The following is a 24739-nucleotide window of genomic DNA, read 5'->3' on the forward strand; positions in this document are numbered from 1 at the left end:
TTTAATTTTAGTTTACATTCTAAGATGATATAAGCCTACTGAAGTCTTAAAGTCTGGCCCCCAATACATTACAGAAAGAAAGAAGTCCAGCCCAAAGTTCATTAGGTTGGGCCAAAGCCCTACATCTCGGGGCCTCGGTCTAAGTCGACCCATGAGTAAAGAAACGTGGCAAGTTTTAATTGGCCCAGTTATTCCTCGGGCCATACCGTAGAAAAGTAGTGGAACCCATCACTCTGGCCGACGCAACAAGACGTCAGCAACCCCACCACCATAAAGTATTACAATAATCCCCTGCAACCATCAGCAGCAAAGCTGCCTCTAACTCCTCCTCCCATTGGTCCCGTCGCACCCCTCACGCAATCATACACGGACACGCATCCGTAAAAGCGAGGGAAGCATGGCAATTACGTAATTCCAGCAAGCACAAGGGTCAAAGACACCCGCGAAATTATCCGAATTTCATTAGAGAGTTTGGATTGCGGTGTGTCATTTCTCATATGCTTTGTGTCAACGGACGCCAAATGAAATTCAAATGCAGCCGAATTTCTAGTTGAAGAGAGAGAGAGAGAGAGCTTGGTGTTTTGCTTTCGATGGTTTGTGTGTGAGTGTGTGAGTGTCTGAAATAATAAAATATTTTTCATGTCCTGCTGCCACTGGTCCTGCCTCCAATCATTTGACTGTGTTTTTCATTTTTCATATTTTTTTCTTTTAATTTTTTCAATTTTGGGTTTCTCTTACAATTTTCATACATTTTCTCTCTGGTTTCTCGGCGACAGAGAAGGAAGTAGAGGAGTAGAAGAAACAAATATCTCTGCTTCTACGAAACTCTCAAACGCATGCGCTCTCTCTACCCTTTCTTTCTTTTTCTCGTCAATTCCTTGATCATGACAAACAATTCTGAACTCAGGCTGCCACATAATCCATCTTCAATGGACTCTCTTTAATTGCTGCTTTTGTTTGTACTCTCTCTATAAGGTAACTCTGTCTCTCTTCTCTATTTTCTCTACTCTTTTCCCCCTCTCGACAACAACAGTTCTGGATTGTTTGAGGTAATTCAAATTTGAGATTTTTTTGTTGAGTTTTTTCCCCTATGATTTTTGTTTGAAAATTTTGGATTTTTGCATGTGATTGGTTGATATTGCATGTGGGTTTTTCTATTTCTGTGAGATTAATTTTACTATTGAGGGAAAGTTGAATAATTTGCAGCTAATTTGGGTTCTGATGTAGGTAGGTGTACAGGGGTATTTCAACATTTAAGTCCTTTTGTTGAATTAGATGCTAAATTTGAGTTGAGAACTTTTTTTGCTTGTTACCCAGTTGGAGTTTTGAGCTACTGGGTTGTTTCTGTTGTGCTTTCTTCATCTCAATTCCAAGTCGATTGTGTTTGACTTATTATATGGGCTTAGCATGATTTGTATCAGCCCAAACTTGGTTTTGGGGCAATCTGTCAACCTGGTTTTAGCTTTACACTATCAATTAGAAAACTTGTGTGGGTTTCGGTAGGTCCTTCTGTTATTGGTATGCAAAACTGCAGTTAGAACAGTCCGTCCCATCATTGGTAATTCTGGGGGGTATTTTATTATTGTGCTAACGGATACTTTTCTCCCTTGATTATATTCTTCTATGCAAGCATCTAAATTTGTGTGTGCTTTTTGCTAGGAAAAAAAAAAGAATCATAAAATTGTGTGTACTTAAAAGATCAAATGTACCTCTGCAGGTTTTGATACTTCCGGCATATATATGTACATATTCTGATGCTCATTTTTCCAATCATTGATGGTTTTTCTTGGTTGAAAAATGAAGACAGCAATTATTGATGCTTTCCCATTTATGTACGTTCTGAGTGATACTGACTTGATTCCTTGGCTGACTCAACAAATAGGGAAATATTGTGGAGCTCAGCCATGGTCTTTTGCTCTTGTATTTGTGAATCAGTTATAAATTATGTTATAAAATTTATGAAAGATATAAATTAATTATTCCTTTTCTTTTCATTTCTTTGCACCATAAGGGCTTCTGTATGTATTGTTTATCCATTACATTTGTATCAGCATGTGATATATCTGTATTTACATATGCATGTTTTCTGAACTAGCAGAAATATAAATTTGAGAGTTTTCTGATAGTTGAACTTCCTATTTTTACTGCCCTTGTGTTTGCAGAAAGTGATTCAATGGAGAAACATTTACAGGATACTATGTTGGGTCGTTTTGAAGGTTCCTTCTCTTTCCTTTAACTGATGGAAGCTCGGCACAGGCTCATAGCCACGTGCATATAGATACATATTATTTCCTTATGTATGCATGATCTTTCTCGTGATCTGTCATTTGTAACTGTTTTTGTAGGAGCCTTTAAGATTCCATCAGTTAATAATCCTAGAAAATTGGAAAGTAATGCATGGGGGATTCTTCGTCCACCTGAGGCATATCATGCATCAAGTGATACTAGCTTGTTTTCGAGCTCATTGCCCGTACTTCCACATGAAAAGTGTATGTGTGAGTTATTTTTTCAATGTAAAATTTTTCCCTATATGTAGAATGGTTGTTGAGAGTTGAGACTCGATTTACTCAATATGCAGTGAACTTCTCTGACTTGGAGCATTTGGGTCAGTCTGTTGATGATAGCTTGCCTAGTTTAAACAATGTTGAGCAAGAAAATGAGATTAAGGATCCGCTTGAAAAGGTTGAATCCAACGCATTTGGGATCATGCTTCCTGATGATGAAGATGATCTCTTAGCAGGCATAACAGATGATTTTGATCTAAGTCGATTGCCTAATCAGCTGGAGGATGTGGAAGAATATGACCTCTTTGGCAGTGGAGGCGGAATGGAATTGGATTTTGAATCTCAAGATGGCCTTGGCATTGGCATGTCAAAACTAAGCATATCTGATGGGGTTGTTCCAAATGGGATTGGTCATTATGCTCTTCCAAATGGTGTGGGAGCTGTGGCTGGGGAACACCCATATGGAGAGCATCCATCAAGGACCTTGTTCGTTAGAAATATCAATAGTAACGTGGAGGACTCTGAATTGAGAACTCTATTTGAGGTATTGCCAATGGTTATTTCATTATAAGTGTCAATTTTACTTGGCCTCTGTGCCTTGCTTATTTTATTTGTTCTCCTGGTTATGTTTTGGTTTAATGTTCACTTGTTTTATTCGACCAAAAATAAAATGTTCACTTGTTTTCTTTTGGGTGGGTGAATTGCGGGTTGCTTTGGAGTACTTGGTGAGTTATTAAATCCGAGGCCATGGTGATTTTCATGGTGTTTTTAGGTAGTAGGATTTAGGAGGGATTCTTGCTTTTCAGACAAATGAAGAAAAATAATAATAAAACTCTAGGTGAGACTTTTCTATGAAATGGAACAAAATGAATTCTAGCTTCCTGATTCAATGGAATTGTCTCTTGTCCCTTTAAAATCCCTTATTAGAAACTTAAGACTATTCAAGTTCATGAAGGTCCTTATTGCAAAGAAAATCAAGCAATCAGCTTTTGATATCATGGAGAGGGCCTTCCCTTTAGTAGTTTCATCCATGCAAGTAAATGTTCTGGCAGAACTTGTTATGTAACTCATTTCCCTTGCCCTTTGGAGTTCCAATCATGCTCTCTTTGTTGAGTTGGTGTTGTTATAAATTTGTTTATTGTTGCAACTTGCATTGGCTGACTCACTGAATGACACAGGTAGGTTTCAGGGTTAGTATTCTAAGAACTTACCTGTTATAGTTAGAGACCACTTTTGGTGATAAATTTGTTGTACTGTACTTCCAGTGTTCATTACAGATAACTCAAGAGCCACTGGCATTGTTCTTGTCAGTGGGAATTTCTTTGCAACACTGTCTTTTGGTAGATAATGTATTTGGTGCACTGGTTTCTTTGCCCTTGCAATGATTCTCTCTCTCTCTCTCTCTCTCTCTCTCAAACAGAAAGTTTGTAATTGGTATCGGCAGTGTTTTTTGAGTTTATATATATATATATATTGGTGTGTATGTGCAACTTTTCGTCTGCATTTGGATACTCTTGATTCTTATTGATTTATGGACCTATCCCTTTTTTCCTTAGCAATATGGGGATATCAGAACTTTATACACTGCATGCAAGCATAGGGGCTTTGTGATGATATCTTACTATGATATCCGAGCTGCTCGCACTGCAATGCGCGCATTACAGAACAAGCCCTTGAGACGAAGGAAACTTGACATTCATTTTTCAATTCCTAAGGTTTGAATAGATGTTATCCATAATAGTTTGGTATTGTACTAGTTATTCATTCAACATCTTCATAATGCATCCTGTTCTCTGCTGAAATCCAGGATAACCCGTCAGAAAAGGATATCAACCAAGGAACTCTTGTGGTGTTCAATTTGGATGCATCAGTGTCAAATGATGACCTTAGACAGATATTTGGGGCTTATGGAGAAGTCAAAGAGGTAAATTTTAGTGCATAAATGTTGTATGTCGTTTTGTTAGCATTCTTGTTTTGTATGTGCAGTTGTGCACCTTTTTATTATCTTGATTGGTTGTCTGATTTTTAACATTCCATGAGTACAAAATGCAGATTCGGGAAACACCACACAAGAGACACCATAAATTCATAGAGTTTTATGATGTTAGAGCTGCAGAGGCAGCTTTACGGGCATTAAATAGGAGTGACATAGCTGGGAAACGCATAAAGCTCGAACCTAGCCGCCCTGGTGGCGCACGTAGAACGTAAGTATCAATTTACTTTGGGTTCTGCAACAATTTGCAATATGAGTTTAGACATTTTGTATTGCCCTGAATTTCATCATCTATTAATTTCATGAGGGTGACAAATAGTGAGGTGAAAGGTTTCCTTGGATCTTGTAAGTTTAATGTTGCCTATTTGACTAATGGTGCTTTCATTTGTTGATTTTTTCCCTTTAAATGTCTCACACAAAAATCAAATTTCCAAATCCTCCATTCAGTGCAATGTCTTCAAACACTGGCAATTACTGTAAGCAAAAATTTAGGTTTGCATCAAATAAAAATATTTTACTGAAGTTCAACGTTAAGTGTTCATGAGAAATATAGTCAAGATTGTCAGATTCCTGGGCATAATCTGAAAAATATTTTTTTACAGTCTTGGCTGCTTAGTTGACTTCAAAAAATAATTATCCACAGAAAATAAATGTGTTTCAAGAGGTAACTTCCATCCTGTGAAGTGGAGTCTTAGATTAAATCTCTGATTCAAATTTAATGGTTACACTCTTGATTTGGGCTGTGCTTCCTTTGACCCGTTGGAATCTTATCCGAGGATGTTCTTTTGGAGCCTCCTTTGCTTACCTATTAAAAAATCAATACACAGATCCTGTGCCATGTATAGAATTTTTAGATGCTGCCCCCCTATTTTATGGAAAGTTTGCAACACATATTTTCATGAATTGTCAAGCTTCTTCTTCCTTTGAAACTTACTATCCTTTATATCTTTTGACTCTGTTTGTATTATATAACCTTTCTTGAATCCCACTACTACAGAAATACTGTTGATTTTTTATTAAATCATTAAGCTGGGCAAGGAATTAATTCATCGCACTTTTTGTTTTGGTTTAGCTTGATGCAACAACTCACTCAAGAGCTTGAACAAGATGAAACTCGGAGTTTCCGACATCAAGTGGGTTCACCATTGACCAACTCTCCTCCAGGTAGATCTCTCACCAATGACCAATGTGCTTGTTTTCACCAAGTGCTGGATTGGCACTTATTGGGAATGCATGGCCTGCTGAAGCTAAACAATTGATTTGTTACCGTAATAGGTACCTGGGCACACATCGGAAGCCCCATTGAGCATAACCAGCCAGCTTTCAGTAAGTCCCCAGGTTTGGGAAGCCTCAGTCCAGACAGCAACCATTTGCCTGGGTTAGCTTCAATTCTCCCAGCTCATGTGTCTAACTCTCCAAAGATTGCGCCTATTGGTAAAGATCAAGGAAGGTTAAACCATGTAAATCAAATATATAGCAACTCTACATCAACACAAGGAGCAGGGTATCAGCATTCCCATTCCTATCCTGAGCAGAAATTAAGTGCAAGTCCAGGTCCCATCTCATTTGGTGAGTCAAATTCAAATTCAGCAGGGATTGGAACATTGTCAGGTCCTCAGTTTCTCTGGGGAAGTCCAACTCCTTATGCTGAGCATAATTCTTCTGCCTGGCCAACCTCATCTGTGGGAAATCCATTTTCATCCGGTGGACAGGGACAAGGTTTTTCATTGAGTAGCCGGCATGGTTCTTTCCTGAGTTCACATAGCCAACATGTGGGATCTGCTCCATCTGGTGTTCCTTTGGATAGACATTTTGGCTTTTTTCCAGAGTCACCAGAAACATCCTTCATGAATCCAGTGTTTGGGGGCATGGCTTTAAGTCGCAACAGTGGGAATTACATGATGAACATGGGCGGTCGTGCAACATTGAGTGCTGGTGTGGGTCTTCCAGGAAACATTACTGAAAATAGCTCGCCTAGTTTCAGAATGATGTCAATGCCAAAGCATGGCCCTGTCTACCTTGGGAATGGCTCATATACTGGACCAGCAGCAACCATCAATGAAATGTTGGCTGATCGTAGTAGAAGTCGGCGAATTGAGAATACTGGGAATCAAATAGATAGCAAAAAACAATATCAACTTGATTTGGATAAAATTATCAGTGGGGAAGATATTAGGACTACTTTAATGATAAAAAACATCCCGAACAAGTAAGAAAAAAAGTTGTTATCATCCTAGGAAGTATATGCTTGCAACTGTTATCATTTTGAATACCTTTATCATTTTGAATACCTTTATCATTTTGCTCGTCTTTCTCATATTAGGTACACTTCAAAAATGCTGCTGGCTGCTATTGATGAAAATCACTGTGGTACATATGATTTTCTCTACCTGCCAATCGACTTTAAGGTGATTCTTTGCACTACTATTTGATGTGAGTTCTCTATAATTCCTCAAGTTTATCTAATGCTAATCAGCACCCTGCTCTCTTTGCAGAATAAGTGCAATGTGGGTTATGCCTTCATCAATATGGTGTCTCCTTCCCATATTATAGCCTTTTATGAGGTTAATTTTGGGCCATTTTATCCCTTTGTTTGTTGTTGGTTAAATTGTATTTTGGGTGCTTTATTCTCTAGCTTGAACTGAAGAACTTTTTCTTGATATTTGATTGGCAATTTGAGAATGTTCAAATTCATCAGTCAGAGTGAAAACTAATGAGAATGCATTTAATGTTTACGGGAGTACTCAAACCATTAAATTGGTGCAGGCATTTAATGGGAAGAAATGGGAGAAGTTCAACAGTGAAAAAGTTGCTTCATTGGCATATGCACGAATCCAGGGCAAAGCTGCCCTTGTGACTCATTTTCAGAATTCAAGCCTAATGAATGAGGACAAGCGTTGTCGGCCCATTCTGTTCCACTCAGAGGGCCAAGAAACTAGTGATCAGGTTATATGTCTTGTTTTGTTATAACGATGTTGCCCTCTCTGCTCCAGTTATCAAAATTTGATCTCAAACACAATCACCCTATATTGTTTTCTGATATATTCATATGTTTATGTTTGTGGATCCTCCAGGAAACTTTCCTTTCCAGAAACTTAAACATATGTATCCGGCAGCCGGATGGCTCTTACTTGGGTGACTCATTGGACAGCCCAAAGGGGGATCTGGATGAGAAGCCAGAGAACAGTTAACAATGTATTGGTAATCTTACATGCCTGAGGGGGACAGGGCTGCTAACTTCTGCAAAGTCAAGTGTACAGAGTAGAGAGAGAAGTCGAGGTATGGGGCATATAATAACTAAATTATGGCTAGTGTCTGCTTTTGAGTACTGGATAACTCTGATATTTACTGAGAAAGTATGGAAGGGAAAGCGGGCAGAGAGCATTTTGTTAATTTGTAGAGTGCAAATTGTTATTCAACCAAGGGATTAGAATAAGGTGAAGCATATAGCTGAATTGTGAAGTCTCTCTGCAGCCATATGCATTACTCAACGGTTTGTGCAGAATTTCTCCTTTTGGTTTTTTCCTTTTGGTGTTTTTGTAATGTCCTGGGTCTTTAAAATCCCATTTGCAAATATGATTTTACGTGTTCATATGGCTAAAATGCCCTGTTGGGTAATTGGGCTTCAGGGCTGTTTAAGGAAGAAAAAAAAAAGAAGCAAGGTTGTATAGAAGGGAGACAAACAGAATCGTCATGTTCATAGTGGGTCGGTGTTGTCATATACCCAAAAACTTTGTACTGAATTAAATAAATATATGGATGTACAGATGTTTTCTCTCTCTCTCTCTCTCTCTCTCTCTCTCTCTCATGTTGCGCACACAAAATTTTAATCCCTCAATGTCATTTGTTTGAAAGTTCATTGTTGGATATGCCTGCTGGGATTTTCAAAGAGAATGTTGGTCAAGGTAGATGTAAAAGAGGTTGAACAGGCACAAACATGGCACTGAGCACGATTCATTTCAATTGGACAATGCATGTTTGTGTCACGCGAGGCACGAGTACGGGGCATGCTGGACGCAATGTTCAACCCAAATATATTGTTTAAAAAACAAAAAATATATTAGAAGAGCAAGCCAGGAAAGGGTATAATGATTTTGCTAAGATTAGTTGGCCATGTGGGTGTTTTCAGACCGTTGACAGAATGCGGACTCCACATGTATTGACAGTCAGAAATCAACCATGTAGGCGACTTACCGGAGCACAACAATTAAAGCAAGTTGCGACCAGCCAGATTGAGTAACATCTTCAGTTTGGTTGTGAAGAAAGTTTAGTTGTTCCCTTGCGTCTGGCTTGTAAAGTAGGTAACAGATTACGAACAAAGCAAAGCTGTTGATGAGCAGCTCAGGCCATGCATAACACATGGGAGGCACAAACTCAACTACATTATTGTGTTTGTGAACGCATTATAAAGCTGAGAGTTACAATAGGGCAAGTTCTAACGTTAAATGCGGAATTCTAGAAGCAATCCGAATTTCAGTCATGTGTCATGACTCATAAGTAACATAAAATGTGAAATCACCTACTTATATCAGAACTTGCCGGCAGAATAATGATGTCATAAGTATTGCAAATTGTCTAACTGTCTCTTTTGGTGTATGCGTTCAAATCTGTAGAGCATCAGCAATGGAACCTGCAAGACTTAACACCTCAAAGGGAGCTTTATTTCCCACGGCTTTGACAGTAAGCGGGCAGGAATCCGTGATCCAAAAGTAGGCGAATGCCTTCTCCGAGCCTTCTGAAAATAAATCAACTGGCAATAAGGATCACAGAAATTACAATTACAAAGACGACATGTATACAATAGCATGCAAGTACTTACCATCCTTGTGAGTGAACCGCTCCCATGAGTGTTTAGGAAATACACCATGGGTGACATAAGCGCTAACCTTGGCTGCACCATGAGCAGCCAAAACTTTCTGCCAGAATAAAAGACACAACGGGAATGATTATGGAATATTTCAAGTTCCAAAAGCATGGCATAAATGTTTGAAATGCTTTTATGTTTCTGATGTACACATACAAATTACAGATACAAAGGCTTCATTGATAAACATTAATAGTTACAACGAAACTTCCTAGCATGGACAAGAGGTCCACAATCTAGGCCAAGCTTTAAAAAGCTAGTTCTATGATATTCAGAATACAAACTACGGCCAAGACCTGTAGTGATACCATGAAGATTTGCAATCTTGAAAGAACTTAAACATGTCAAAATTCAGAACCAACAGGTTCATGAGTATATAAAGAGTAGGGAAGAAAGGTGTTGGTAAGTAGGGGTCACCCATTGGAAATATACCTGGCACTCAATCAAGGTGCCGCCAGATTGCACCAAGTCATCAACAATGACTACATGATAACCAGCAGGATTTCCCTCCTTGATCCGAACTATCCTCTTGTCACCTTCACGAACCTTATTACACACCACCTGCCATTAAAAAACATCCAATTCATAAAGGTGAGATTTAAAATGATAATAGAAATAATTCTCACTTTAAGCAAAAGTTCAAACCAACCATTGGAAAGTGATCCAACTGCTTGTGGAATCGCTTCCATGCTCCATCATCGGGAAATGCAACAACTATCTAAGAGGTGACTTTAATTAGAATGGAAATCATAAATACAGAGAATAGAGCCACTTGGCAAGCATTTACAGACAACGCATAAAAACCGAAAAAACGATGATAACGATTCATTATGAGACACATGGAAGATAGTGCAGCATACTCACCTTATCAGAGTCGGGAAGCTGGTGGAGACGCTGCTTCAAGAGTGGAATTCCAGTCTCAAACAAAGGCAAAACATGGTCCCCAAAATAAAATCTTTCCTGCAAAAAAGAAAGGAAGTACAGAACACAAATATTCAGTCAATAAGGTAATGACAATCAACAATATACAATCCCAACCCATGTGAAATCATAAAAATGGAGAAAATGAGAATTGCAAACAGAGGCCAAACACTGGTGAGCTAAAGAAAGAAGAGAAAAGAGCAAATTATCATAGAAATAGGGGTGTGGTAATAAGTTGCAGACAAATGTTGACCTTTAAAAGTTATTAGGTTGCAGATGTATATGATTGTTTTTTTTAGGGAGTATATAATTGTTATTATATGAATTTCTGTTCATCACTTACAAATGAAAATTTTGTTTATGATGCTTAGAGTGGAGTTAAGAAACAAATTTCAGAGAATTAGAACTGCAGGGGCATGAGGTGTTTGGATGATCGACTGCATCCTATTATTACACTACTGCACTACACCTTAATGAAAAGGAGACTAGATGGAATGGAACGTATGAATAAATAACTGTAACTGGAGTAACTCCAATACAAAGTTTTCAGCAACATCATGTACAAATTACTTGATAGAAAAATTTATATCAGAAAATCTTAGCCAGTTTAATTACTAAAAAGCTCGTCCATGAGAATAAGAGAAGAACAAAAAAACTAGGATATGCAGACAAACCTGTAAAGCATGTATGTCATAGATGAGTACACTGTTTGGGCCACCTTTTGATATGGGAATATTGGACAACATTCTTGCCATGGTAAATGCAGTTGCTACATCCCCTTCTTCTTCCATTCGTTCAAAGGAACCAGTTGGAAAGAAAGGCAATACTAATGTGAACGATGCAACAAACAGTCGGGGGAGTGCATATATTACAGAAAGCTGTTCAAAGATAACTCCTTGGGAGCTAAATGATGCAAGAAAGGCAACATGTTGGCCTCGAAGGTCTTGTGCGTTGTTTATAAAAATGTTTGGAAATCCATCATCAAAAGTCCTGTATATATACGATCCAATCAGTACTCCCACTTATCTTACACATCCTGTACTAAATATGCTAGTCTCAACTTTCCTTTACCACTGCCCCCATCTAGGCATCTATGACAAGGGATTCAATTGGAAAAATTATAAGTAAAATACAGTGGGATAGTCAAATTTTTGATAACTAAAAGGCATCCCTCATATAAACCTTTCTCAATTACACTTCTTTGGTCTGAAAGATTCTTTCTTTTTTACTTAGCATTGACTAATCTATTAATTCAGCATTCAAGTTCTCCACTTTTCCAAACTCTTGTATGCACAGCTTTACAGAAGATCGCAAGTTTCGCTCTTTTGGTTTTGTATTCTGTTAATATTCATCGTATCACAACCTTCAGAAATAACAGATGAAAAGAAAAGTGCCCATTTTTTCTTTTGAAAAAGTGAGCTGAAAAAGAAGAACCCATCTCAAATTCATGACTAGGAAACAAAAAAAAGCAGAATTAATAAAATGGGTAGGAAAGCAGACTATCAAGCGGAACAAATAAAGGAGCACAGAGCATGACAAAACAAGTTTGAGGAGAGAGAGAGAGAGAGAGAGAACCTCCATTTGATGGTCTGGAGGGTTATGTGGTCAGACTGAGAAGCGACCTGTCGAGCTAGGTCTTCGCATTCAGCGCAGTAGAATAGGAACACTTGCTTCTTCTGTGAGTTTTCCATGGCCATCTATCTTCTAAGAGGCACAGAGCCCACAAGCACACACAGACAGACAAGAGAGGGTTTTAGGGAGAGAGAGTGAGAGTTATAACTTGTAATGACATGTTTGGCTGCCAAACTATAAAAAGAGTCAGCTAGTAAGAGTAGCCAAACATGTCATTACAAGTTAAATCCAAACATGTCATTACAATGGTCTGGAGGGTTTTAGGGCTTAATTGACTATTTTTCTTATACGAAATTGTGTTATCTAGTTTTGATCTAAACCAAATACGTCGTGTTCCACATCCAGAAAACTCCACGCTCAGTTATGTTTTAATATTTTAATTTTGATCAGAATGGATTAATTTGTCAATAGCAATTTTTTGATTCTTTTTTAGGACCTTTCATATTGAGAGGAGCAATAATATACTAAACTTACACACACACTACAGAGATGCTAGGATTCAAACACAGGACCTTTCCTACAATAGCAAATGCTCCAAAACACTGTACTAATGGGTCCTTTGCAGATTAAATTTTAAATAGTAGTTGACATGCCATACATTAGAATATCTATAAAAATAGAGAAAGGTAATAGACTTGTAGATCAAGTGTTTAAGAGCATTTACTCCGTCATCCGAAGTCTTAGTTTGATATCCCCTTCCCTGGTATTGTTTGTATTGAAAAAAAAGAGAAAGTACATGTCAAAGCCAAACATGGGATAGGACATTGGCATCCTCTTTCCAATATTATATATTTCATGTGGGCAGTTGGTGAATTCTTGTCATGGATGTGCCAGATGCTCGAGACTCAAATTCCCAATATCGACAGAGAGTAGATGGTAATTAAGAGGGTTGACTATCCAATCGTACTGTGCTGGCACGTGTGAGATCATTTCTGTACGTTGAGCTACATTTACGCACAACACTCAGATGCAGGTGCAGAGTATTTTATATACGCGTGTAGAGAGAATTGATTCCTAACCACATCCATGCCCTTCATTTATTCAGTGAGAAAACTGAAGGTGCTTGGAGCAGCATAGTCAAACTTTGGTTCATATCCTCTCACCTGTTGATGCCTTTAGAATAAAGTGCACCATCTTTTACGGTGGATCCCATTCCTATGTGATGTCACTGTGATGATCATTTGGGTGACACCCAAGCATGGAAGGGTTGGCACTTGCCATATACCAGCGTTGTGCGGCGATAACAGCTCCTGGAGTTGGAAAAATTGTATGCCGCGAATGCGGTCACCACCCACAGATTTCCACAGACGTGTCTGTCGCACTATGCATTATGACAATCGTATGGAAGAAGTTCTCTCAAATATATGGAGATCTTCATTGAATTCAATTGTTAAAACTTAATTCATCAAATTTGGTCACTTATTTCTAAACTTGTTTTACTTTTAATTCAAATTTTGTTTCATTACAGATTGAGAAATTTCATCACTCCTTGAATTTTTGTTTTTTGTTTTTTGGGGTCGTTTGGCCATGAATTCATCTATTCACCGAAACAAGGAACCAATTATTTCATACTACAACCCTAGCTGTCAAAATAATGTTCCCAATAAGCTAACTTTAGGTGGGTCACCTGTCCTTGCTTTGGACCAATTCTTAATAGGAACAGAAATCTCATTCCATGAAAAGCTTGTCGTCACTATCGTGTGCCAGCTAGCTTTCAAGCATCCATACTGCATGAATTCTATTTCATCAGTCAGGAAAACATAAACAAAAATGAGAAAAAAAAAAGAAAGAAGAAGAAAAGAATAAAAACTCACGTTTAGATTTGTGAATCTTCTAGGGTTTCATGCAAACGATATGCATGGTAACCAAACATCCATATCAAATGATTAAGAGTTCACCAACCTGCTAACCAGAATTGCATGATCTTAACTGCCGTACCAAAAATAACTAAAAAAACCGAACCTGAAAAAAAAAAAACCCAATGGATTTTCATAGATTTTGCAACAGAATCATGCATGCTGAATCTCTGACTAATATTTCACAGAAATACATTTTTCTTGTTGTTCAACAACCCTTTGGTTGCTTCACACAGACAAGGCTGTGTTGATTTATGCAGACAAGAATCTGTAAACTATGAACAGACAGACTCATCATAAATTTTTAATAGATGGAAAATTGAATTATAATTACAATTTATTACTCCATCGATACATTTAAGTTTGAATGCATGGGACTGTTGGCCTGTTTGGGAAAACCAAAAAGGAGAAATTGTTGTTACTTATAAGTTATTACTAAAGAAAGTCAAAACTATCTGCAAGCATTTGAATGGTGGAAAAAGTCAATAAATCAGATGGTGTATGGGTGATCTAACTCATGGATTGGTCCTCCTGGATTAAAATATATTTGAATGAAATCCATTTCTCCTTCTTTTGTCCCCATGCTGTGGATGATCAGTTGCATCCTTATGCATGTGCACACCTTCCAATGCCATTGTGTGTGTGTGTGTGAGAGAGAGAGAGAGAGAGAGAAATAGCAAATTATGGTAAGGCGGTCACCAACAAACCAACCTACTGGGTTTTTGTTGCTAGCCAAGGAAGGAAAAAGGGGTTGCCTGGTGTTGAGGGCATTTGCATAAGTTAAAGGCACTTTTAAAGATGATTCATAACAAAAAATAAATCAAAAATCAAAATCAAAACATAAAAAAAGAAGAAAAAAAAAGTACAGGTTTGAATTAATGCCAACGGTGTGGCTAACCAAATGCTTCTGGTCAACCTTCCCTCTCACTCTTTAATTGTGTCCTATAAATACACACTGCAGCCCCTTCCTCTTCTTCACAAACCCTTCCATTTAAACCCTCCTCTGTCTGTCTCTGCCTTCCTCTGCTTCCTCTCTTTTCCTTTGTCATAACTCATAACATCTTTGAACTATGGTCCTCCCAATGGTACTTATCAAGCTCATGGATTTAGTCTGGTACCAGCTGCTAGCAAATTCATGTCACAGAGCTGCAAGGAAAGTTAGAAACTATGGCTTCCTTTTAGGCAACTCTTCTTCTCCCACCAAGCCATCCCAACAACAACAACAACCCTTTTCATTTCCCAGTGTAACCAAGTGTGTTTTGGAGGGTAGAGATTGTGCCACAATTGCATGTGACATTTTTGGAGCCCTTTTGAAATCCCAATCTGTCTTCCCTTACTTCATGTTGGTTGCCTTTGAAGGTGGCAGCATTGTCAGAGCCTTCCTCTTGCTTCTTTCATGCCCCATTTTGCTGGTTCTGGACTATGAGCTCAAATTAAGGGTCATGATTTTCATCACCTTTTGTGGGCTTAGGAGAAAGGACATGGAGAGTGTTGGCAGGGCTGTTTTGCCCAAGTTTTATCTTGACAACCTCAACCTTCAGGCCTATGAGGTTCTTGCTTCAACAGGGTCCAAGTTTGTGTTTACAAGTGTCCCTAGAGTCATGGTTGAAGGATTTCTCAAGGAGTATTTGGAGGTTGATGATGTTATAGGCACTGAGCTGCAAACTGTTGGGCATTATTTCACTGGCTTCTTATCCAAGTCTGGTTTTCTTGTGAAGCACAGAGCTCTAAAAGAACACTTTGGAGACAAAAAACCAGATATTGGACTTGGAACTTCAAGCCTCCATGATCATCTCTTTATCTCCCTTTGCAAGGTACACATCAGAACTTTCAAACTCTCCCTTAAAATTGTTGCATGTAAAATATCATATAATTCCATTTTGAAAGAATTGTACTGTACGTTGACCATTAAATGCTTGTACTTCATTTTCTTTCTTGATGCATAATCCTACACCTAACACATAACTAATTGGGTATGGTCTTATCAACTTTCTGGTTAGAGTACTTCAAAAGATTTTGCTATACTCATGCTATAAATTAATGACAGGTATTTGGCATCATGTAATTTGCAAGCAAAACAACCCACCAATAATTCCCTTCCTTTAATTCTTTTCTGGTCTGAATTTCCTTCCTTTAATTAAGAAGAGGATTTTAATTTTTTTTCCTTTCAAGGAAAAAAAATTAATGACAGAAATTTGGCATCATGTAATTAAATTAAAGGAATTAGCTAGGTACATGCTATATACATGTTTAAAATAAATAGTTAATTAATTCTGTGTATTGGATTGTAACAGGAAGCCTATGTAGTGAACAAGGAAGACAGCAAGAGTGGTGCAAATTCAATGATGCCAAGGCAAAAATACCCAAAGCCAGTGATATTTCATGATGGAAGGCTAGCATTCTTGCCTACACCATCTGCAACTCTTGCCATGTTCATGTGGCTCCCTCTTGGAATAATCCTAGCCATATTCAGAATCTCTGTAGGCATCTTCCTCCCCTACAAAATTGCCCTCTTTTTGGCCACTTTGACAGGTCTCAACCTATCTGCAAAAGGGTGTGACAATTCAACTTCTTCAAAACCAGATCAAGAAAAAAGAGGGGTTCTCTATGTTTGCACCCACAGGACTCTTTTGGATCCAGTTTTCCTCAGCACATCTCTGTGCAAGCCTTTGACTGCAGTCACATACAGCCTGAGCAAAATGTCTGAGATCATAGCCCCAATTAAGACAGTGAGATTAACAAGAGACCGAAAACAAGATGGGGAAACCATGCAGAAGCTGCTCAGTGAGGGAGACTTGGTGGTGTGCCCTGAAGGAACAACTTGCAGAGAGCCTTATTTGCTGAGGTTCAGCTCACTGTTTGCAGAAATGGCTGATGAGATTGTTCCTGTGGCCATCAACACAAATGTGACCATGTTTTATGGGACAACAGCTAGTGGCCTGAAATGCTTGGACCCAATTTTCTTCTTGATGAACCCTAGGCCTGGATATTATATTGAGGTTCTTGGGAAGCTCCCAAAAGACCTAACTTGCGCAGGAGGTAAGTCCAGCAATGAAGTGGCTAACTATATACAGAGGAAGCTGGCTGATGCTTTGGGATTTGAGTGCACCACCCTCACAAGGAAGGACAAGTACTTGATGCTAGCTGGGAATGAAGGAATTGTTCAAGATAATAAGAGAAAGAAGCCTTAGTTTCCCATCTTTGTTATGAGATTTCCATCTAAGTGATCTTTTTTTTTTTTTCTTCTTCTTCTTCTTAGAATTCATGGACTGATTATATTTAATTTCTTCTTTTGTTAAGGTGGCCAGGAAACCATATACATGCTTTGTTATTATATATGGTAACTTTTTGTTAGATACCAGCAGTGAGATTCTTCTGTTATCACTTTTTACCATTGGCATTGTCGAATGATTGCATATTCTTTTATCTCTTGTTCTGTTCTTACATGTGAATTTAATCAACATGTCTTCATGGTGACCAAAATAGTATTTGTAGATGTGATATAAAGAGGGATTAAAAAAATTCATAAGCGGAGATTGAATTTGAGACTTCTTCTTAATATCGAAAAAGAACATAGTATAAGAAAAATATCACATGACTAAGAGCTAGTTGTTTCAATTCGATTTCGGTTTTACAGATCGAGGTACTTAATTATTCACCTTCTTTTTTGCATAATGTATTGAGAAGTGTGAGCGTGATGATGTTTGTGAAATGTTCTGTGCTTTGCAAATAGCAATGAATGATACTATAAATGCAAAGTCATAAATCTGAGAAGGGGGTCCTCAGAATAATAATCATTTCTCTTGGAGATGGAGATCAAAGAAAGCTAGATGGCACCAACATTGGTCGACGACACAAGACAATAGGACACATATGATTAATTACAAGCTTCTCAAACGTTTCTTTGTCGTTTTTTTTTTTTGGTCAATTACATTGATTTTCAATTTATATTTTAGTTGACAAACAGTTGAACTACATTTTGTTGAGAGCTATCTGGTTAATTTAGACATGGAAAAAGAGAGAGAAGAAAATTGGAATTTTGGGGGTTGAGTTTGGGCCAGCAACAAATAGTCCAAGTCTAGGCTGGGTTGAGCTTGAGAGTGTTGCTCTGCCATAGGTTCCTTGGTTGTTCAACTTAAAATTAATCCAACATAATTAATTTAATTTAATACATGCTTTCTATGGGAAACCAAGATAATTAATTCTTGGGTGTTTATATAAATAGACAGCTTAGAGCATTTTCAACTATATGTCAATTTGTCATGTAGATATGAAATGACAAAAATTAAGAGTTAAAATTGCTCCAACCGAGTAGTGAAATTCTATATGGATTTAAAAGCTGGAAGAGATACGTCAAAAATAACATATCAAAATGCTTGATGTCAAATATTATTTTAATATTTTTTCAGTCATGGACCTCACTATTATTTACTCTATTTTAAAATTTTATGGATCCCATTTGCTTTTAAAAATATAATAAAATAATATGATATTTAGCATTTCGGGTGGAATTAAATTTTTTCGTCATTTTCAAATTGCCACATAATCCATTAAATTTGAAAATGACCACATAATCCATTAAATTCAAATTTAACATTCTACATTTGACATATCCGTGGAGATGCTTTTAGCAAGCAATTCTTAGTTGAAAAAGAAACAGAAGAAGCAAGCACTTGGGCCCACTGGCCTAATCATTATGGAGAAGCAATTGATCAGATAATGGAAGATGCAAAAAGTACATATCCATGTGATTCAATCCGCTTTTTTTTTTTTTTTTTTTTTTTTTTTTTTTTTGTGACAAAAAAAATCAACTAATATTGTCAATGTCCATTATGGAATATGAATCAACAATGTGACAGCTCAACTATAAATTATTGCTACAGCACCAAATACCACTAAATTTAAATCCACCGACTCTCAAGAAGCTGTTCTTAGAAAAATTATAGGTTCCACACAAATTTTTGCAATGGCATGCCCAATGCATCATCATCCACCATCCGATCATGCCACTTCTCTCTCATGGCTCCAGTCAGCCGTTGGATGAACCCCTTGCTATGCCCCTCATAATAGTTCAACATTTGTGCCACCACTCGAGGGTCCTTGTCCTTCCACCAAAAATTGTCACACCCCGGCAATTTGGTGCTCATGCCGTGGCTTTTCGTCTCACCAAATAAGCCTTGCTCAGCCACCATTCTTGTGTACTCCACCATGCCATCTATAAGCTCCAACGGGCCCCACCGTCCCAGAGCCATACATGTGGCATGCCACGTAGGATGGCAGTGACCAATGCACCGTGGGCATTGGGCTGGTCATCCATGATTGAAGGGATTTTGTCAAGGACAAAATGGTCATTTTCATTGTTGGGTGAGTGGTGAACGACAACCCCTATGTTGTCGGAAGTTGAGTTCAGGCTGGAAAGCCTCAAAACGACATGGTTTATGCGCTTCTTGGGTTGTGCATGTGCTTCAGGGTAAAGAAGGTGTTCGACGAAATTACTGGTGTCGAGGATAATGCGGGTGGCTTTGTCGTTGGAGACGTAGAAGAGGTGGAAGCGGCGGCCGGCAACAGAGTCTTTGATGTCGTTTATGATGGTTATGTCGAAGCCTTTGGATGCTTCGCGGTTGGCATATATATATAATGCGAGAAGTCCGATGAAGAAGACTGAGAGGAAACGAACGAGGATGTTGATAGTACCAGAATTGTGTGATGCATGATGAACATAATGGTTGTTTGTTGAAGGAGGGATTGTTGGTTTTCCATGGATGAGGGGATTGTTGGTCGTCCATTGTAGAGAGAATATATGAAATGATAGAAAAAAGATGCAAAATGAGTGGTTAGTAGTACTATATGTTTAGCGTCCCCCATCCCAAGCATGTGATCACATTCCTATAATAATTAAAAGTGGACATCCATGTGGAAAATGATTGGCCTTTCACAAATAATATTTACAAAGATATTTTTACAATGGGAGAATAATACGTCTAAAATAATGAAGATTGTACATTACAGTAGGGTTAGTCATAATTAGATATCAAATTCATCACCAATATATCATTCTCGTATTCAAAAACTTAGACTAAGCGTCAATGATATCGATTAGATAGTGCAAACCAGTACCCAAATCCCAACAATCTTTTTCTTTATGTAATTGGTGGTGTAGTATGAATGTAAATTTCTAAATTACTTGTACAATATTTGGCTTCTTTCGGATGTAACGGCCTATTTTTCTTTATACATAAATTATAATTTGACATGTATATAAACTTTTATTTCGAACTTTTAATAAGTCAATTTTACACACGTATCAAACTGTGATTAATTAATTTCATTATAAGTTTTTTAAACTAGAAGTTTATTTGAAAGTGGAACCACAAATGGGACCTAGTTGAGGAAGATTATTTGAAGGTGGTGTAGGTGTAGCCATATCTAAACGAGGGCTCAAACAAACCAAGCCCATCCGCTGCTCTACCGATCAAAATTTATCCCATGAATTACAAATAGTCCAACAGCTAATTGGCTAAAATAAAAAAAGTAAAAAAAATTATAGATACATCTACAAAAACGTGGTCGGCAGGATTCGAACCTGCGCGGGCAAAGCCCACATGATTTCTAGTCATGCCCGATAACCACTCCGGCACGACCACTTGATGTTCTACTGTCTCTCTTTCTTTAGTTAAGAAAGGGTCACTCTCACTCTCATCAATAAAACCTTATTGACATATCAATTACAAAATTCATCTCAATTCAAAACTACGGCGGCATATCACAAAGCCACTAGTATATATATAATATACTCCATATAATCCTCTAAATTCTGACCAAAAAAGACAAAAAAAACTATCTTCTAAACACATTCACCAGTAGATTACATGGGGGAAGTGGACTTTAACCTACAAAAGTTTGTATAGGGACTTTATGTTGTGAACAAAATTAAACAGGCCATGATGAATATATTTCTAAGGCTATGTGAGCTTGCAGCTGCTGCAGATGCTGAGGTAGAAGGGCCAGAAGGTTCAGCACCAAAAACAGTTGAGCCACTTGTATTTGTTGTGTTCAAGACTGATGAACTTGTGCTGCAAAACCCAAAATGCATATTTGCAGATAAGAATCTCACTCTCCCTAAACAAGTTTGGTAGCAAACACAAGAAAGCAGAGATGGATGAGAGAGTTACCTGGTAGATGGATATTGACATGTCCCAGTACCTGAAAAACAATGTTGCAAAATAAGAAAATAAATAAAATTTGAAGATAAAAAAAAAAAGGCAGAAGAAATGGTATGTTACTTGGGTCAGTGCTAGTGATCACAGCAGTTCCACCAAAATTGCAGCTATTTGGAACTGGGTTTTTCTGATAGTAGTTATTGAACGCGAAAGAAGCGTGATCCCTGACATTGTTTGGGTTGTAACAGCTTCTACCAGCCTGAATTTCTAAGCAATCTGTGCCACCATAGCCACAAGCATAGTCCAAAGCAACTTGTAGGGCCATTTGGGATGCACTTTGGCTAGCAACACACCAACTTGAACCAGTGGATGATGGTGTTGTAGAAAATGGGGTCATGCTAGGGGTTGCACTGACTGGAGAGGTTGAATCTGGGTCCGAATTTGGGTTCACAATTGGTATTGATGAAGTGGGATTGGTTGGAGTTATTGTAGGAACAGTTGTTATTGGAGTTGTGATGTCCCTTTTGGTGGTAGAAATTGGAGTTTTTGTGAATTGTAGCCTTCTCTTTTCATGGTCTTGTTCTTTCATATTCCCAATATTCTTTCCCTTTTTTGTCACCTTCAAACCTGTACTAGAAATGAAAACTACAGTAAGCTTTATTTTTTTCAACTTTGCACTTTTTGAACATGGAAATAAAATGGTGCCAAATCTGATTAGGGTAGTGGTTCTTTATTTCAAAAAATAACATCAACCCATATAAATGGTTTCAAACTTTCACGAACCAACAAGTTATCATATTTCGCAATGGATTTTGCACATATGGACGACCGAACCTAGTATATTTGAACGATTGATTGGTAAGAGGGAAGCAAAGTGTTCTTTTTGGACTTTAAAGTCAATAGAAAAAACTGAAAAGTTCAGTGACTTTTGTCCAATATATGGTACCCAAATGGGGTCTTACCAAGTTGAAAAACTGCAAATTTCAAAATGTAATCATGTAACTGCTTCAAAGAACTGGAACAATAAAAAGATAACAAAATGTTGAACTAAGTTAGCTGACATCCTGTTCCACAAAGGACCTATGTTCTTGGAAGAAATATAAGGAAAAACTAAGAAGAGGGAAAAGCTAAATTGAACATGAACCATCATTGAAATTTTGAAAATTAAGAACAAGAAAAAAGGAAGAGAGAGAGAGAGAGAGAGAGAGAGAGAGAGAGAGAGAGAGCATCTTTAAAGAAACTATATCTAGAAGAATGGGAAAATGAAATTTTATCCACAAAATAAAATGTATACCTTAAAGAAAGAAAGAAAGAAAGAAAGAAAGAAAGATGAGATGTTTGGATGTGCAACATTGTAAAGCAATAGATTTTTGGATGTAGATTATTAAGAATACAGAGCAAGAACAGCATTTGAAATGACAAAATTCTGAGCAAGAAAAATTACATATACATATTCATCAGAATTTCAATCCAAACTCAGACACCAACAAAAAAAAGAGGAGATTCTCAATGCCCACATAGATTTTTAGTACGCCGAAAGTTGATGGGAAGAGAGAAAATAATAAAAATATATATACTTGTCAAAGGCAGAAAGAAACAAAGAAAAAGAAAAAGAAGCTAATGAGATTATTACAAAATATATTAACAAAAGAAGATGAGAGATGCTGATATAAAATTGAAAAGAAGCAACTCAAAGTTCAAAACAAGACAAAGCAAGTCACCTGAACAGAGGAAATGACCCAATAGGAGGAAGAAGACTAGAATTAAAGGATAAATAAACCTTCCACCCTTCATCACCATCCTTTTTTTCTTCTCTTTGGTGTCTTCTGCTTCTTCTCCTATTCTCTTTGGTGGCTTCTGCTTCTTCTTCTGTTTGACAACTTCTTCTTCTTCTTCTCCTTCTCCAGTCTTGTTCTACCTTTTCTTTGGGTTGAAAGAAAGAAAGAGAAGTAAATAATACTTAAAACTAGAGAAGCTTCAATGATGCTGTTGAAAAGAAGGGGTCTTTGTACCCTTTGTCAATTGTCATGCACTTAAATATATATTACTTATAAAGTATAAGTACACCAGAGAGAGAGAGAGAGAGAGATGAGGTGTAGAGTAGTGTGTAGGGAGGTGGAAGCAAGGGAGGGAGGGTTGGAAAAAGGAGGGAAAAGGTAGGGAAGAGAAGAAGGTTGAAGAAAAAGGTAAAGAGGGGGGGAGAATTGTTTGGAATTTAGGTTGGGTCTGTGGGCTGGTAAGTGATGATTGTAATGATGGTGGTGATGTGTCCATTTCGCCTTTCTCTTTTTTTTTTTTTTTTTCTGCCTCCCCTTCTTTTTCTGTCTGATAAGATTTAATCTAGTGACCATTAACCAACCACACTCCACTGCAGATGTCTAGTTGTAGAACAAGTCTTCTAAGCTAACATAACTTGTTTATGCTCTGAGTGGGTGGTGGGATTCTTCCAAATTTTCATTTGAATTGATAAACATGGCATTCCATGATGCTAAATAATTAATCTGAACTGAATAAATTCTGAACCCTAATTGGGCAGCCCAACTTACCTGGTTTGAAAGCTCTCAGAGTTTTTAAAGTGGCACAGTCAAGTGTTCTTTTTCTCTGTTCTTTTTGGGTTGGGATGATATTTTGGGCAGGCTTTGTTTGTGTTGTGTTGTGTTGTCAAGTTTTTCACTTTAAGTTTCAGTCAGCTGGTAAATAATGATTCCACCATATATATGTGCAAAGAGCACAACCATATATTATAGCGTACTATTCCCAACTTAGCAAAAGTGTGGCAACTTGTTCTGGAAATACTATTTCCCCTTTTTAGCAAATAGAAATCAACTCTTGGTGAAAAATGGGCTTCAATTGAACATGGAGACAGTTGAGCAGGATTTATCTGAAAGGTGAACCGTGTCGGACTTTAATAAATAAATAAAAAAGAAATCTACTATAATGTAATGAATTTCACAAGAATATATATTATTATAACATACAATGGACAAACTATTTCTTTGACATGAAGAAGGCCGTAATATTAGATTAAATCTTGGGTATATCTCGGGTTAGATTATAATAATCTTATGTGCGCTCCATCACGTGGCTGACATAAATACCAAGTCCTCTCTATAATGTATAAATGATCTTAATAGTCTGATTGCCGGTTAAAATAGCCAAAAATTATATGCATTGTAGGTCTTTATGTGGGGCACCATATATGAAGAAAGTAAAATGAAATGGTGAAATGAGCCCTTAAAGTGGACGGTCTAAAATCCTATCCTATGCCTGCACTTTTGACCAATTGGATTCGAAATATACTTATGTGTGTATAAATTATTAACCCTAAGTCTGCTTTATGCTTTGGTTCCAAATAAAGGCAGTTCCTGATTGTACTCCCATAATCCCATTAGTATTCGGTGGGAATGTTTTTGATTAAGACTATGGAGTATAAAATAATTAGAGGCTTAGGATCTGCTCACAGATAATAAGTTTGTTCTTTGTAGCTAGCTATCATCAGCAGCATCTTTGTCGACAAACCTTGTATTTATGTACCCAAATCTTTGACAGTTCCTAATACTCTACACCAAATGCTCTGTGGCTTTAGTCAGAGCATGTTTGTTATCATAGTGCTGAGTCATGTTAGGCAGTGAAAGCCACACTTGCAAGGAACCATCATGGTTGGCAGCTGGGTTTAGGATAGGAGTAATGTTTTTTTTTTTAAATACCAAATTTATTGACAATACCTCTCTCCTAGGAGTGCGATCCATTTAAATACAAAGTACTGTTAGATTCCGACTTTCTTATGGGTTTTATATGATTTCATGTTA

At 37.5% G+C, this 24739-nt stretch overlaps 5 protein-coding genes and 1 non-coding gene across 10 annotated transcripts; 2 read left to right on the forward strand and 4 right to left on the reverse strand.

The window, feature by feature from the left end:
- Positions 1–501: 501 nt before the first annotated feature.
- On the forward strand, positions 502–8278 carry LOC110754877 (protein MEI2-like 2). Of its 3 annotated transcripts, none has more exons than XM_021955997.2 (13): positions 502–1049; positions 2163–2216; positions 2346–2495; positions 2579–3048; positions 4061–4219; positions 4312–4428; positions 4557–4708; positions 5570–5661; positions 5773–6706; positions 6821–6905; positions 6993–7061; positions 7264–7443; positions 7572–8278. In XM_021955997.2, exons 2-13 carry the CDS (start codon positions 2174–2176, stop codon positions 7686–7688), a joined length of 2568 nt encoding a protein of 855 aa, XP_021811689.1. In that variant the 5' UTR covers positions 502–1049; positions 2163–2173; the 3' UTR covers positions 7689–8278. The 3 variants fall into 3 exon arrangements, with proteins under 3 accessions (XP_021811689.1, XP_021811688.1, XP_021811690.1); XM_021955996.2 differs by having other exon boundaries at positions 502–975; XM_021955998.2 differs by having other exon boundaries at positions 503–975; positions 2346–2489.
- Positions 8279–8824: 546 nt separating this feature from the next.
- LOC110754884 (Phosphoribosyltransferase family protein) lies at positions 8825–12082 on the reverse strand. Of its 2 annotated transcripts, none has more exons than XM_021956008.2 (7): positions 11858–12082; positions 10957–11272; positions 10226–10321; positions 10011–10079; positions 9794–9922; positions 9317–9413; positions 8825–9229 (listed from the first exon to the last, which is right to left on the reverse strand). In XM_021956008.2, exons 1-7 carry the CDS (start codon positions 11977–11979, stop codon positions 9099–9101), a joined length of 960 nt encoding a protein of 319 aa, XP_021811700.1. In that variant the 5' UTR covers positions 11980–12082; the 3' UTR covers positions 8825–9098. The 2 variants fall into 2 exon arrangements, with proteins under 2 accessions (XP_021811700.1, XP_021811699.1); XM_021956007.2 differs by having other exon boundaries at positions 8825–9232; positions 11858–12081.
- A 2660-nt stretch (positions 12083–14742) lies between these two features.
- GPAT1 (glycerol-3-phosphate acyltransferase 1) lies at positions 14743–17124 on the forward strand. Its single transcript, XM_021956006.2, has 2 exons — positions 14743–15584; positions 16065–17124. Exons 1-2 carry the CDS (start codon positions 14841–14843, stop codon positions 16959–16961), a joined length of 1641 nt encoding a protein of 546 aa, XP_021811698.1. The 5' UTR covers positions 14743–14840; the 3' UTR covers positions 16962–17124.
- A 1432-nt stretch (positions 17125–18556) lies between these two features.
- LOC110754903 (Plant basic secretory protein (BSP) family protein) lies at positions 18557–19792 on the reverse strand. Its single transcript, XM_021956026.2, is given in 4 exon segments — positions 18557–18730; positions 18732–19006; positions 19009–19613; positions 19773–19792. Coding segments are annotated over 4 exon segments (996 nt in total). The 3' UTR covers positions 18557–18634.
- Positions 19793–20332: 540 nt separating this feature from the next.
- TRNAS-AGA (transfer RNA serine (anticodon AGA)) lies at positions 20333–20414 on the reverse strand. Its single transcript has one exon. It is a non-coding gene; the product is annotated as a tRNA-Ser (tRNA).
- Positions 20415–20464: 50 nt separating this feature from the next.
- On the reverse strand, positions 20465–23122 carry LOC110754882 (major pollen allergen Ole e 10-like). Of its 2 annotated transcripts, none has more exons than XM_021956005.2 (4): positions 22652–23122; positions 21054–21557; positions 20943–20973; positions 20465–20843 (listed from the first exon to the last, which is right to left on the reverse strand). In XM_021956005.2, the coding sequence occupies exons 1-4, from the start codon at positions 22728–22730 to the stop codon at positions 20684–20686; spliced, it is 774 nt and encodes a 257-aa protein (XP_021811697.1). In that variant the 5' UTR covers positions 22731–23122; the 3' UTR covers positions 20465–20683. The 2 variants fall into 2 exon arrangements, with proteins under 2 accessions (XP_021811697.1, XP_088106183.1); XM_088250057.1 differs by having other exon boundaries at positions 21054–21562.
- Between the last annotated feature and the right edge of the window lie 1617 nt (positions 23123–24739).

The sequence above is a fragment of the Prunus avium genome, chromosome 3 (genome assembly GCF_965620075.1).
Source record: "Prunus avium chromosome 3, drPruAviu1.hap1.1, whole genome shotgun sequence".
Classification (NCBI taxonomy): Eukaryota; Viridiplantae; Streptophyta; class Magnoliopsida; order Rosales; family Rosaceae; genus Prunus; species Prunus avium.

What these genes read in the sequence shown, in the direction of transcription:
- LOC110754884 (XM_021956007.2), bottom strand. Translation starts at nt 11,979, where the DNA reads ATGGCCATGGAAAACTCACAGAAGAAGCAAGTGTTCCTATTCTACTGC. An exon ending in AGCTTCCCGACTCTGATAAG is followed by an intron (nt 10,080 to 10,225) that starts GTGAGTATGCTG and finishes GTCACCTCTTAG; the next exon opens with ATAGTTGTTGCATTTCCCGA. An exon ending in AGTTGGATCACTTTCCAATG is followed by an intron (nt 9,923 to 10,010) that starts GTTGGTTTGAAC and finishes TTTTAATGGCAG; the next exon opens with GTGGTGTGTAATAAGGTTCG.
- LOC110754877 (XM_021955997.2), top strand. Translation starts at nt 2,174, where the DNA reads ATGGAGAAACATTTACAGGATACTATGTTGGGTCGTTTTGAAG. An exon ending in ATTGACCAACTCTCCTCCAG is followed by an intron (nt 5,662 to 5,772) that starts GTAGATCTCTCA and finishes TTACCGTAATAG; the next exon opens with GTACCTGGGCACACATCGGA. An exon ending in ACCTGCCAATCGACTTTAAG is followed by an intron (nt 6,906 to 6,992) that starts GTGATTCTTTGC and finishes CTCTCTTTGCAG; the next exon opens with AATAAGTGCAATGTGGGTTA.
- GPAT1 (XM_021956006.2), top strand. Translation starts at nt 14,841, where the DNA reads ATGGTCCTCCCAATGGTACTTATCAAGCTCATGGATTTAGTCTGGTAC. An exon ending in TCTTTATCTCCCTTTGCAAG is followed by an intron (nt 15,585 to 16,064) that starts GTACACATCAGA and finishes GGATTGTAACAG; the next exon opens with GAAGCCTATGTAGTGAACAA.
- LOC110754882 (XM_021956005.2), bottom strand. Translation starts at nt 22,730, where the DNA reads ATGGTGATGAAGGGTGGAAGGTTTATTTATCCTTTAATTCTAGTCTTC. An exon ending in GATCACTAGCACTGACCCAA is followed by an intron (nt 20,974 to 21,053) that starts GTAACATACCAT and finishes ATTGTTTTTCAG; the next exon opens with GTACTGGGACATGTCAATAT. An exon ending in TGTCAATATCCATCTACCAG is followed by an intron (nt 20,844 to 20,942) that starts GTAACTCTCTCA and finishes TGGGTTTTGCAG; the next exon opens with CACAAGTTCATCAGTCTTGA.